This window comes from Portunus trituberculatus, chromosome 49, assembly GCF_017591435.1.
Source record: "Portunus trituberculatus isolate SZX2019 chromosome 49, ASM1759143v1, whole genome shotgun sequence".
Taxonomy (NCBI): Eukaryota; Metazoa; Arthropoda; class Malacostraca; order Decapoda; family Portunidae; genus Portunus; species Portunus trituberculatus.
The window spans coordinates 1,873,255-1,888,707 of NC_059303.1; the positions used below are offsets into that span (position 1 = coordinate 1,873,255).

A 15,453-nucleotide genomic window follows, 5' to 3' on the forward strand; every position below is an offset into this window, starting at 1 on the left:
GACAAATTTTTTGCTCGTCTCCCGAATTGTTCGTCCCTAGAGACGTTTGTCAAGCGAGGTTTTACCGTACATCTACTTATGAAGATGATATTAAGTTGAGATTATAGCATCATTCCAATAAGCAAGAAAATGAATTTTGTTATAAAAGTTTTGGTTAGAAACCATAAATCTTAATTTAACTAAAAATTGACTCTAGAAGAAAATGGTGTGTTCCTTCTGGCTCAAGATGATGGAAAGATTTGACAGAACAGTAAAAAAAACAACGGAAATCGTTGAAGATGATGGAAAAAGTGCTAGTGTGACGCCGCCTTAAGTGCTGCTGCCTAGCGGGATTGAGGAATTGCTCGCGCGGTAGGTTTGAATATGCTTGGGGGCAGCTCCGGATAGTAACAAATTCCGGATAGTGGAGATCTGGATACGCGGGCGATTACTGTATATACAGGCAACCCCCGCTTAATGAAGGGGTTACGTTCCTAAAAAAACACCGTTAAGCGAAACTTCGTTAAGCGAACTGATTATAACAAGTTTAACTCCTGATTTGAACTTCCATTGAGAGTAAGCAAAGCGAGAGTGCATCATACTACAGTAAAAGATTTAATGAATGTAAAAATTATGAAGTTAAACATTTAGGTAGTTTAATTTAAGTCATTATAATGTACACTAATGTATGTATGTACGTAACTTTATAATGTTGATAATCATAACTTTATGAAGGGAGGGAGAGTGAAACGGGAAATACACTAACCGGCAACCTGTGGAATGTAAATAAAGTACGCATCATGGTACCGCATACAAAACTTATGTACCACATTTCCAAAAGGCTTTCCATTTTATCCATTGTAGAGTCATGAGTTCAGGTGGTTCTTTTAGATTTCAAGGAAGATGAGGTTTCACCAGCCTTCTTAATAGTCTGCTGACTTGAAAATAGTAGACAGTAGATGGAGTCAAGATGGTGGCAAGCAATGTTATTAGTTTTCTGGCCTCTGTCGTGTCTGTGAATAATACCCAGCTTCACTTCGAGAGTAAGACACTTCCTGGTCTTCTTAGGAACATTAGGCCACATTGCAGGGCATTTTGGTGGTCAGTTGAACTAGGGAAGATGAGCTGCTGGTGACGCTGTTATGTTTTGACTGGGGAGTGAGTGGTGTGCATGATCTTGATCTTGATCTTGATGCTACAGGTGACGCAGAATTTCTTCTGAGTTAGGCCTTTGTATTGGCAGCGCCTGTGTTGTCCACGAGAGGCTTGATCTTGATCTTTATTCCACAGGTGTCTCAGGATTTCTTTTGAGGCAGGCCTTAGTACCAGCAGCTCCTGGTGTATTCAAAAGCCTGTCAGCTTGCATGATACGGTGGGGCTTTCAAATTTTGAAAAAAACCTTGATAAACTTTGTTAAAGCGAGTTTGGTGTTCGTTAAACGAGCAGATGGTAGTAAAATGATACCTTTGTTGTAGCGAAATTTCGTTGCCTGAACCTTCTTTAAAGGGGGTTCCCTGGATATATATGCTATACTGTTGAACCTCGATAACTCGGACCCCAATAACTTGGATTTCATGATTAGTCGGACTCTGACTGCCCCAGGGTCCGAGTTGAACTACCTGTCCCCCATTTTTTTTTTCTCTTATTTTCCTGTATTTTACTTTCTATTCACATTATCAAAAATCTAATTCCAACAAAAAATTGGATTTTAGTTGTATTTCAAAATGATACCAAACAAAAGGCAATCAGAATTTTTGAAGTGTAAATAAAAACACTTCAAGATATTTGCTCCTAAAGATTTTTCATATTTTCTTCTTTGTTTGGCTATTTGTATTCTTCTGATTGACATGAAATTTTCACTCATGATTGTGTATACAATAGTGACTTCTTGAAGCATGATAAAATGATAATGCATGAGATCCCTGCTTATTTAGATAATATTATTCACTCGTACATGAGGGTTGGGAAGGCGCCATCAGCAACGTCACTGCAATCTGTTGTTTTGCTACTGAACTGGACACTCTCTGAGTTGTTATTAGAGTGTTGAAGTGAGATAATAATGCAGTGAAGTATTTAATTCTCGTCTAGTCTAGCTTTTAACCTCTGTCTCAACAAAATCTTTTGTATATAGAGTTATTGTGAGAGTTATGGGATGTATAGCTGTGATGATGAAGGTAGTGTGAAAAAACAGTGTTTGAAAAGATAATAGCTGTCTTATGATATAAAGAGATGGTAGAGATGGGTGTCAGTGTGGCGTAGGATGAGGTCAGGGTCTTGAATGGGGAGATAACACACGTGACTGAGGGGGAGAGGGGAGGCGAGGAATCAAGGTCCCACAATGATACGTTTGTTTATTTGTTTCTTGTTGGCCTCTCTTCTTGAAGTTTCTGATTCTAATCCTCGTCATTTTATGCCTATAAGGATGTTATTTCCGACACCTGGCCATATACTGTGTTGGGTACGAGTCAGGCTATGATGCAACTGCACGAGATATTTAAGAATAGCTTCCTGGTAGAAAGGGTATTTAATTATCAAAAATCAAACTACACCATCTGGTAATTTAGGGTCTGAAGGTTTTGGAGAGACAAATGTGATCCCAAAATTTTAAATCACCCAAAATTAAATAAATAAATCTTACACAATTTTTTTTTTTTTTTTTTTTTTTTTTTTTTCCTAGTGTGTGTTTGGGGGGATGGGGAATTTGTATAAGTCGTACATTCACATTTGTCGGACTAAGCTTTCCCCTTATTAGTCTGAGTTAGCAAGGATCAACAGTAATCACGAGAAGAGACTGGGCACGGACCAGGTGGGTTAAATCAAGTAGATGCAAGGCTTAGATTTTGAGAATATTGAACCATTCACAGGAAAATTAAAGCTTTCATTTTGTGGAGAGATTATTAGTGTCACTAGTGAGGAATTATATTGCTCAAGAGTGGCAAGAAATTTAGTACTAGTGACTGTACCAACTATATGTTATTGCACAAAACTCTTTCCATTACGTTAGAAATCATATTAAAAAGAAATGGACTGGTCTTCACCAATCCATTTCCTTATAACATTATAGGAGATTTGTAGCAGATGATGTACTGATGTTTAATCATGTTATGCATTGTTATATAATTAAAGAAATATGGAGAAAATCATATAGGAAATATACATATGTTTTGTTAAGCGTAATCCCTCCTGCAGGCTACCTCACCCAGCCACTGGTAAAAAACAAATTTGATGTGGTGCTTCTCGCCTTGATCAGAACTACACAAATCACCCCAGAGACCAGTACTTGGGCACAGGCTCGTCAGCAAGCTATCACATCTATCATCAGGCTTGTGGAGACTGTTGGCATCCAAAAGGATGGGAAAGGTATGTGCATTAACTTCCATTCTCTGAAATAAATATTCACTTGTGCCATTTTTTATTGTTTATCTCCTTTATAATCAACCCAAGGATAATGTTGAGAAAGTGACCCATTCCCATTATTATTTTTTCTAGTTTCACAGTAGTGACAGGAATTCACTCATGTAGTGTTGATTGACTTCATGGATGCTGAGAATGAGTGGCAGCTAAAACCAAGTACAGCTGAACTGTGAAGCAGTCTGTATGGAATAATACTCAAAGCTGTCTGAATTAGATTTCCCTACAAACTTACAAATTCCTATGTTGGGAACCTCTGGATCATGCTGTGTCCAGTAGCATTATCTTGGGTACAATGATTTTGCAGGCCTTGATGTGGGCAGTTGTGCTGTGAGGTGCCTGCTGGTGTGAAAATTTACCAACTTTGCTTTTGAAACATTTTTTTTTTTATATTGTTAATACATGAATCCCTGTTACAAGTTAGCTTGCTGTCTCTACCATTGTTATAATATGTTTCCAAGTTGTTCTCTTTGAGAGTAGTTGCTGCCCTGTTAGAATCTTTCTGGATCATTCTGTTTTAGAGAAGTTCTTTAGAACAGGTGTCTGTTTTATTATAATTGATCAGTGTTTCGTTATTTTGATTTAAAAAAAGTCCTCTTAGCCATATACATAGTCTGCAGCTTTTTATTTGTTTATTAATTTATTATTTAGTTATTTTCTAAGAGAGAGAGAGAGAGAGAGAAAAAAAAAACCTTTGAATCTTTCTTTATAGCCATTACATAATGTTATATATTAAGGCAGGTTCACACGTGCCAATTTGTGACAAATTTTACATCGGTATAATTTCCAACTCAAAATTGGTGCCTAGCAACTGGAGAAACCAGTCACAAAACAAGACCAATGTTGGTCTTGTTAGTCAATTTGCAACTTTATTTACATCGTGATATCGCGGAGTAAGCTTTAAAAATGTGGTCTCCAGGTATAGAGAAGAAGATATTAGAATTGGTGAGAAAAAAAAAAAAACTTTTTCTTTATGCAGGAGGGAAGCTAGCCAAGGCCAACAAAATATTGAATAAAAGGCCCACTTGTAGTGCTGGTTTCCTTATAAAGTAGTAAGAAATTAGTTAAAATCAAGTAACAAATGTCTTGAAACCTCCCTCTTAAAAGAAGTCAAGTCATAGAGGAAGGTTTCAAGACATTTTTTCCTTGATTTTGGCTAATTTCTTACTACTTTTTAAGGGAACCAGCATTTCAAGTGGGCCTTTTTTTTTTTTTTTTTTTTTAATACTTTGTTGGCCTTCACTGGCTTTCCTCCTGTATAAAAAAAAAAAAAAAATCTGTTTTTCCTTCACTAATTCTAACATCTTCTCTATACCTTGAGACTATGTATTCAAAGCATACTTTGTGACATCACAATGTAAATAAAGTCGCAAATCGACTAACAAGACCAACATGTTGGTCTTGTGTTGCGACTGGTTTCTACAGTTATTAGGCATCTATTCTAAGTCAGAAACTCTACCAATGTGAAATATCAGGTACAAATTGACACGTGTGAACCCGCCTTCTGGGACCCCAGAAATTAATTATACAGTATAAAAAAAAAGCTTGCACAAATTGTCGTTCAATGAAATAGCTGCCACTTTATAAGAATTGTTTTCCTCAATGCAGGTTGTTGTTAGAGGTGAGGATTAAAGACTTGTTAGAATTTCATTTGATCACCATTGTGCAGTCTTCTTAAGATTAACAATTTTCTTAAGAAAAATGTAGGCAAATTTAGTGTGGTAGACACTCCTTTTTTTTCCTTTTGCTTAGCCAGGGACATATCCACAGGCATTTTCTTTTCTGTTGACTTCTGGTACACCAAAAGAAGAGCAACCACAGCTTTAGCATCGTCACTGGAGGAAGACATCTTGGCAGTTAGCAGTTTGTTTACAATCACTTCCTGCCTAGGCACCAACTAGTCGATAGTTCGCAGTCGCTATGTGTGACACTTTCCAACTAGAAGAGATGTGTCAGAAACTCTTTTGAACCTGCCTGTAGAATATTACAGGTTGATTTGTGGTTAGCGTTTTTTTAAGAATAGCTTTTCAGGCAAAATTGATAATACAAATAAATAAATAAATAGATAAAATAAAATAAAATAAACTGAAACTCAAAAGTAGATAAATAAAATAAAATGAAGTAGAAATAGAAATAATAATTTAAGAATAGCTTTTCAGGCAAAATTGATAATACAAATAAATAAATAAATAGATAAAATAAAATAAAATAAACAAACTCAAAAGTAGATAAATAAAATAAAATAAAGTAGAAATAGTAATACATGTACCTAAAGGCGTGTACACACGTTGCATTTTTCATATCGTATCATCATTGTATAGCAGTGTAGACAGGATAATGTTGGACCGTTGCTTGTCAAAATATGATACAAACATACGCAACAGACTCGATCCACCATTTGTCGGTCAGTCCTCGTGTGGACGTGGAGCATGGCATCGTCATGTTGCCCATTAAGTATTGTTGTGGATGGTCACGAGATTTTTTTTTGCAGTTTTCAACCCAATTGCAGACAACAGAAACTCAGAATCAGTTGGGTGCAACTTTAAACTCTTTGTACAGTACACTCATATGCTGGAATTTGAAGTCAGGCAACATAGTTGTTCCATTGCACATCTCTCTACTTGCATAGAGTTTAGACACCCACCAACACTTTGACTTTTTTTTCCTTTTACTGACCTGATGTTCATGAATAAAAACATACGCAGCTGCAGCCAACTGCACATTTGCACTCATGGCTATGGTCAGAAAGAAACTTGATGACACTGTTGCACCAGGGAATGATGATACAACATGCAGATACGCAACAAGTAGGTACAATACCCTGTTACACTGGATCATATCACTGGGTGATATGCAACGATAAAATTATACATGGAAATGCAGCAAGTGTGTGTGCGCCTTAAGAAGAAAAGTACAGTCAGTTCTTGTGAGGGTTGTGCTCCTGGAGACATTATGATATTCAAACATGATTTTCCCACAGAAAACAGTAGTAATAGATATTGGGGGTTACATTTCTGGCCAGTGGAAAATTCTGCCTATTTTAGAGATTTTGTTACTCAAACTTTAAAAATACTATAAATTTCATATTTGATGGCCCATAAGATGCATGGGCTCATAAGACAAAGCCAGTTTTGAAAGACATTGAGATAAAAAAAAAAAAAGATAAATGACTGAATTTAAGCTCTAAATATGAAGTGAAGGATTTCATCTGACATTTGAAGACTCACATGCATTTTTAGTCAAAGAATTTCTTATAGTCAGGGGAGTTAAGAGAGATCTCTCTCTCTCTGATAGACAGCACAGAAAAATTTAGTTAGACCGTGACTTTTGACTCAAACCCAGATGGGGGAAAACTTGGAACATTCATGAGTGTGGGCATGAGAGCAAGTCAAGTCATTGCACACATAGACACACTATCCAGCTTTGGAACGAAAATGAGGATAGAGAAAGTAGGAACAGAAAAGGCGCTACTCTCAGTTGCCTTAGACAGATATGTTTCAGTGAGGAAAAGAAGATCAGGTTTAGTAGAGGAGGTGGTATTCTACAGATTGAAAATTAGATCTAAAGGCGCGTCCACACTTATTGCATATCCATTTATCGTATCATCGTTCTGTAGCAGTGTGGACGGGATATCATTGTACTGTTGTGTGTCAAAATATGATACAAAGATATGCAATGGGCTTGATCCACCATTTGTCAGTCTTTTGCTATAACATCAAAGGAATGATACACAACTCACCAACTCTAGTGTGGATGGGGAGCGTGGCATTGTCCCGTTGCACGTTCAGTATTGTCGTGGATGGTCACGAGTACAGAAGTTCATTTGTAACTGCTCATGATTGTGTCTTCTATATTTGTATATAAACTGAAGATATTGTTACACCAAGCAACGATGATACAGCATACAGATCCGCAATGAGTGGGCACAATACCCTGATGCACCATAGCGTATCACTGGGTGATACACAACAATGAAACAATACGTGGAAATGCAACAAGTGTGTACGCACCTTAAGACTGCGAATCTTGCAGAAGTTAATGAAGAAAAAGTTTAGAAAAGTGTCAAGATATTTATGTTCTATACTGAGAGATCTGTCCAACCTGTGGACATTCTTGGTCCCCTCCACAGAAGGGGTTTCCAAGACTCCAAGTTACATACACATGCATATCTCGTTCAATTAATGAAAATATATAATATAAAAACACAAGTTTATTTAGTGTTCTTACCTTGGAGACACATTTTTGGCTAATGGTGTTAAAGGGTGGAGGAGGAGGAGGGAGGGAAGAAGGGATGCAGGCACCATTCACACAAACATTAAACATAAATTAAAACTAAACTTTCTTTAGACAAAAAAAAGCCATTAAATAGTATGAAAATATTGAAAGAACAATCACAGTGCATGAGATTCACAGGGAACACATAGATACAGTAAGTCCTCGTTATGCCATACCTATGCGTTCCATAAAACCTTACGGCAAATCAAAATTATCGTACACCAAACCCATTATAACATGTAATAATAGAGAATGCGTTCCATTACATCAAAAGTCACTCCTACAGAAATGAAATTACATGAAAATAGTCACATAAAAAAAAAAAAAATGTAAAGTACTGCACAAAAGAAATAAACAAAATGTTTTTATTTACCTTTCACTCGCCATGTATTCTATCAGATGATGTCCCCCCCGAGGCTAAGGGACAGTAGGGATTTCAGCCCTTACTCATCTTCTGCTGAGTGGGCAGATGAGGATAAAGCGCGGTTCACACGAGGAATGTTTACCCATGTTCCGGGAACAAGTTTTCCAATGTTCCGGGAATTTGTTCCACCGGATGTTCACATGGTACTGAAGTTTATTCCTGAGACGGCAGACCGATACCGCAACAAGATCAAGATCAAGCACCGTGGTGGTTACCTCAAGTGTTTGCAAGCACCACCATGCCGAGCCACGCACACCACATTAACCACAATCAATGACAAAAAGGCCATTTTACCACTCTAAATTACTCAAAATTCATCTCAGCACTTCTTGTTTAAAAACTTTCTCTTGAGTAGCATGTCCCCAGACCAACACAGTTGTTCCACTATGCCTAAGCTTGTCTAGAAGAATAAATTTGAGGGAAATATCAACCGTGCTGTATATGGCTTTGCCTCCACTGTAAATATTTGCCAAAATTAGTATCAGTTCTGAGGAGGTTAGGTTAGCGTAGGTTAGGTTAAGTTTGGTTGAGATATCTTGATCAAAACATCTAAGGTTTTCATTCACAGCACATCAAAATCTCCCAAATAAATATAGTTTCATTTGAAAATATAAAACATTTGCACTTTTAAATTTGTGATAGAAAATGCCTGTCCATACAGTAGTTTTATATGCAATACCTAATTGTGCAATGTACTTAATACGTCTACTCAAGCTTGCTAATCATTATACCTATATCTATATATTTGGCTGTACGGGTACCTACACGTCTCTTTCTGTGATATACATTACAGAAGTACTGTGAAGGAGCCTTACCTGCAGTCAAAGTGGTCATCGCTGGGTATTGAGCCTTTATTTCTGGGCTATTTCACCATACACTTTCAATCTGAGCTTTTGTTTGGGATAGTCCACATTTTGTGGGTCCCAGAGGAATCTGTGCCCTTCTACCAGTTCGCACAAATATCTAATAACACTCCTGGGCCACAATAATTCGTTCTCCATGATTTAAAACAGTTGTAAACACACGAGGAGAGCAAGCAGCAAATGGTGATCCAGTCATGAATTCCCGCATAGTGTTAGCAAGTTCACCATCAGAGCGGAACCCTGAAAACCGGGAACTTCCTGAGTGGGAACACAGTTTAGCCGAAGCTTGTTCCCGGAACATGGGTAAACATTCCTCGTGTGAACCGCGCTTAAGACGTCATCGTCTGCACTGTTGGAAGCAGATGTGGAAGGGCCAGCTGTAGCAGGGTCAGCACGTTTCACTGTTTTGAAGAAAGAGGATATGGAGGAAGGGCCAGCTGTAAAACTGTCGGCAGCAGATGTGGAAGGGCCAGCTGTAGCAGGGTCGGCAGGTGTGACAGGGACGGCATGTCTGACTGGCTTGAAGAACGAGTAGACGGAGGACTGTTTGGTTTTTCTTGTTTTTTCATCATAGATTTCTTGATAAATCTTGACACTTTTCTCTACATCATGAGCCACTTTGCTACTCCTGGCAGGATTTGGGTGACGTTCCTTCAGGGTTTCCAGAGCTTTTTCAATACCACCGAGACATTCTCTAAGAGTTTTGATGTCCAGGCCATGTACAGGTTCTTCTTCCTCGTCTCCCTCTTTTTCTGCCTCCTGGGATGCCTTGTCTAGCTCTCTAAGTTCATCATTTGAGAGAGGTTCAGCATGGCTTCATCGAAGCCAGCCCTATGGCATATATTTACTATGTCATTTCTGATCGCACCGATGTCATCTTCAGCGAAGCCTGGGAAGTCATACGCGCATTCTGGCCATACTTTATTCCACACCAAATTCATGGTAGACGTCTTCACTTTGTCCGAAGATGACTTGATGTTATCTAAGGCGTGCTTGATGTTATACGACTTCCACCATTCTCTGATAATGGGCTTACCAGGCCCACCTGTGCCCTTTATCAGTTGCTGCATGGTTCGCTGCTGGTAGTAGGCTTTAGCGAAGCCTGGGAAGTCATACGCGCATTCTGGCCATACTTTATTCCACACCAAATTCATGGTAGTCGTCTTCACTTTGTCCGAAGATGACTTGATGTTATCTAAGGCGTGCTTGATGTTATACGACTTCCACCATTCTCTGATAATGGGCTTACCAGGCCCACCTGTGCCCTTTATCATTTGCTGCATGGTTCGCTGCTGGTAGTAGGCTTTAAATGTTTGCCATAATTATTATGAATATATTTGTTCTTACAATAGTCCCTTTAACCCCTTCAGTACCGGATGTGTGTTTTGTGACACGTGCGTGTCACGGCTGAGTTCACGTGCCAGGAACCGAGCGCACTCCCCGTGACACGCACATGCCACGGTTATAAGCTGTGTGTATTGAGGGCTCTCAAGGCCTCGGTTTGTGGGTTATTTCTACCCATGTGGTGGCAAGTGTCTGTGTTTACAAACATAAGGCTGCAGCCATTCGTGGGACGGTTTGAAACGTCATAAACTTTGACCAATGAGTTATTGTCAGTGCTGTGACGTAATTTGTGAAGACCAATCATCATATATTTTTTTTTATACATCATATTTTCTGACCTACGTATGGCAACACATGCTTGTCGAGTGCCGCAATGCGATATTCTCTAGCTTCTTTTCAGTGCTGCCAGAAGTTTTTTTGTGGTAGCACGCGCGGATTTACTTCGCAATTATGGATGTCTCTACAACTGACAGTGAAGATGAATATGATGGTGGGACTATAAGTGAATTTGAGGGGTCTGATGACTCAATGGAAGGTGATGATACTTTGTTTGATCCTGAAGCTATCAGTGATGTAGAGAGTGATGCTAGCAGCGGCGACGAGAGCATTGAGACGTTGTCCGCAAGCAGTGGCCTGTCATGCAGCCCTCCTACCTCACCCCCCACAGCTGCTGGTAGACAAACATATTTCACACTTTTTTCAGACCCATTCTCTGACACCAGACCTAACCCTCTACCTACATGTAACACTGATTTTCCTGATGTACATCCTAGTATTATTCTACATCATGAAGCTAGTGCTATGAGTGATCTACATTGTTTTCAGTTATTCATGGGGAAAGATGTGATTGGTGCTCTGTGTCTCTGGACCAACACATGTGCTGCATATTTTTTTTACTCATGACATGTTGTGGGGTTTCTCTGATAGAAAACATAAAAATAAATAATATAGTGTGAACAGGGTGTTTGTGAGAAGAAGCTGAAGACTACTCCACGGACGATGCGGAGTGCGTGGGCAGTCGGTTCGGCAGCGAAACGTCTTGTTCACATAAGGTTGGCGGGTCAGTAACGATGGGGTTAATATTCCATTTGTTCATCTAATTAGTAATGCATGTAAGTAATATGTAATGCAGTTAAAAAAAAAGGGGGTGCAGGCAGAGAAAGAGATAACAGGCTTCAAGGCTGGTCAAGTTAAAGTCAGTACAGTGCTTACTCCAATTTTGCGAGAAATGGGGCGGCATTGTGAGATGCAAATTTGGAAATCGCGAAATTGGAAGTATTATTCCTATGGGAAAAATTGAATATGGTGGTGAATATGGTCCATGGTCGCCTAATTTTTTAATATTTTCCTAATATTTTGCCCATATTTATATCACATATATATTGAGCCAGGTATCTTTCCATATGAATGATCACAGTGTTTGTACAATGGCTACGAGAATCAAAAATTTGTCCACCATAGGTTTTTACAGCTTTTTCAATTTTCTCATTGTTTTTAACCATTCTCACAGTTGATTCTCCCACACCAAACTTTCTGGAAATATCAGTTTCTTTTTCCATTTCTTTTCATCTTAATTATCTTCATCTTCTGTTCCAAAGTTAGCCTAATGTTTTTCTTGGTTGGTGGCACCATGTCGCACAAAGTCGAGCACAAGGATTCCTCCAAATTTGCAGAGAGAAGTCTGTGGAGGTGCACGTAAACAAATGGAAGGTGGGAAGGAGCGGGGCAGTGTTGCCAGATGAGGTTCGTTGAATTACCGCCAGATTTTTATGAAAACTAGCCAAAAACCACCAAACTATGCAAAATATAATATAAATATGATAATGATATAGTATAATATGATAAATATGAATAAATTAATAAAATGTTGCCTATATAATAAAGTAATATATAATTTGCGGGAACGCTTTCTCTCCCGCCACCACTCCCAATACCGAGAGAAAGGAGCTAGATAGGGAAATTTTAAAAATGGCAATTTTGGGTCCTTGGTTGCAAAATTGGCGTATCGCAAAATTTGAACTCACAAAATTAGAGTAAGCACTGTACTGTGAGTGGCGGGAAGGTGTGGCGTAGATGACGTCATCGCCCTTGCACCCCTGCTGGGCCCTCTCGGATGACAATAGTGGATACTGTATGTGAATTTTTTTTACCGTATATTGAATCGAGGGTAGTAATTTCCAAATACCGTAACTGTGAATTTACCGGATAAAGAAGTACCGTATAACGAGGACATATTGTACTAGCTCACCTGAAGCTGGACCGATGCACCGAGATGCCGACTATAACCTGTATCTCAAAATTTTGCTCGTATCTCATAATAAAAGAAATGACCAAATTGTAGCTTATATCTAAAAAAAAACTCAAATCTCAGGCAGCTTTTATCTTAAATACCACTATATATATATATATATATATATATATACATATAAGTACAGGTGTCCCTCGGTTAACGATCGACTACTTAACGATATTTCGCTCATACGATCCCTCCAAATTAATCCCTATTTTTTGGTTAACGATCGCCAAAATTCGGTTAACGATCGGATTGACCAATCGCAATCGCGATCGCAATCGCGATCGCAGCGCCTCCATCCACCCGCGGCCCGTGCAGTAAACACACCACAGTCTTTCCCGCTGTTTTGATTGTGCAACAACAACTCTATCACGCTCGCTCTAAACTTCTTTTTGTGCTTATTTGTGATCAAGTGAACTTAGTGATGGCTTCCAAGCGACCCAACGATTGTTCTCCACCGGGAGATAAGGCTAAAAATCGAGAAAGAGCATTGGCCTTGATATTAAGTTGAACATTGTGACTCGTCATGAGGGTGGTGAAGGGGTAAACTCTATTGCTCGTGCCCTTGGTTTATCTCAATCAACTGTATCAACAGTTCTCCAGAAAAAGTACAAGTGAAGCAGCAGGCCAACCAAGTCACAAACCTGCACAAACACACAACAACTCGTAACAGGGAACCGATTATGGAAAAATTGGAACGTTTGCTGAGGCTATGGATTGAAGACCACACACACCGCCGCATGCCTCTTTCTACCCAACTCGTTACTACTAAGGCACTGAGCCTGTGGGAGGACCTGAAACCAGAATTCAACATAGGCGAGACAGTGTCCTTCAAGGCCAGTAAGGGGTGGTTTGAACGTTTCAAACATCGTGGGAGTCTACACAACCTCAAGGTTAGTGGGGAGGCAGCGAGTTCGGATCAACCGCTGCAAACGCCTTCAAGCCTTTGCTTAAAGAGCGCATCGAGGAAGGAGGTTATTCAGCCAAGCAGGTTCTAAACTTTGACGAGACAGGCCTGTATTGGAAGAAGATGTCATCGAGAACGTTTATAGCAAAGGAGGAGAAGTCGGCACCAGGATTCAAGGCATCTAAAGACAGGTTAACATTATTGGTGGGGGGGAATGCCGCTGGTGATCTTAAGCTTAAACCATGCCTTATTTACCATTCCCAAAACCCAAGAGCTCTGTCTGGCTATATTAAGGAATATTTGCCCGTAGTATGGAAGGCAAACAAAAGGGTGGATGACGACTGTTATCATGCAAAGTTACGTGACAGGATACCTCTCCAAATTCCTAAAAGAATATGCTGCCCAAAACAACATTGCTAACAGATTTCTCTTGCTGTGTGACAACGCCCCAGCCACCCAGAGAGCATGAATGACTGGGCAGATAATATTGAGGTCATGTTTATGCCCCAAACACAACTGCCCTCATCCAGCCGATGGACCAAGGAGTCATCGCTACTTTCAAGGCCTATTACCAGCGGCGCACCATGAAACAGCTGTTGGCCTGCATTGACACCCCTGACAAGCCGACCATGAAACAATTTTGGAAGGATTATAACATTAAAAGGGATCGACAACATCGACGAGTCATGGAAGGAGGTGTCCAAGTCGGCAATGAATGGATGTTGGCGTAATTTGTGGCCTGAGTGCGTGGAACGTAAACAGGAAGTCCCTGTCGATGTTACAGCAGTAAGGAAAGACATCGTTCATATCTCCCATAAGGCAGGCTTCAATGAGGTGGACGAGAATGACGTACAAGAACTGCTGGACAGTCATTCTGAGCCTCTCTCCAACGACGACCTCATGGAGTTGGAGAAACAAAATACTTTGGAGGAAATGGAGGAGGACAAGGAGCCTGAAAGAACCCTCTCCGTCAAGATTTTCGAGGAGATTTTTAATCATATTAACCAGGCCATACATCTTCTCCAGGAGAATGACCCCAACCCAAACCGAAGTAATGGCGTGACTAATGCTATAGAAAATGACATGAAAGTGTATAAAGAACTATTTGAGGCAAAGAAAAGGATGGCAAAACAGACAGTCATCTCATCTTTCTTCAAACCACTCACCGCCCAAGCAACCCCATCCACATCCCAAGCAACCCCATCTACCGATCAAGCAACTCCATCCACCTCCCAAGCTACCCCATCCACCTCAAAAGCAATCCCATCTACTTCCATAGGAGTCATCTCGTCGTACTTCAAAGTTCGTCCTGCTACCTCGAAAAAAACTCCACCCACTTCCAAAACAACTCCATCCACCTCCAAAACAACTCCACCCACATCCAATCTATCCTTCACATCCACCGTAACCTTGAGTGACGATGAGGAGAGCCTGGATGACCCACCCCCACTGGAAAACGTATTCTCTCAAGAATTTGAAGGGTTTGAAGCAGCTGACCGAGTTTGGGTCGGGTGTGGGCATGATGAGATTTAATCCTCCAAGGCCCTGTGTCCCCTCGGGGGGCACAAAACAACACACTACGCATATCACATCCACTCCTCAAGGTAAGTACTACCAATTCTAAAGGTGTAAATAACAACTAACAACATAGAAAGTGTCGTTTATTTACGCATCGCGAAATACATGTATGTAGTTGATAATTTCAAATCCCTCAGTTAGCGATCGTTTCGGTTAGCGATCTGTTTTTGGGAAACGTAACCCTATCGTTAACCAAGGGATACCTGTATACAGTAAGTCCTCGTTAAATGGTACGTATGCGTTCCTGAAAACCTTACCGCAAATCGAATTTATCGTATACCGAACCCATTATAACATGTAATAATAAGGAATGTGTTCCAGCACGTCAAAAGTCACCCCTACAGAAAGGAAAAAACATGACAATAATCATTAAAAAAAA

General features: G+C 39.8%; 1 protein-coding gene across 1 annotated transcript in view; it reads left to right on the forward strand.

Annotated features, from left to right (window-relative positions):
- Positions 1-15,453, forward strand: part of LOC123499074 (tubulin-specific chaperone D-like) — a 563,551-nt gene that overhangs the window by 441,814 nt on the left and 106,284 nt on the right. The window contains exon 16 of the mRNA XM_045246676.1: positions 3,169-3,339. Coding sequence (XP_045102611.1) covers positions 3,169-3,339 — 171 coding nt within the window. The remainder of the gene's footprint in view (positions 1-3,168; positions 3,340-15,453) is intronic.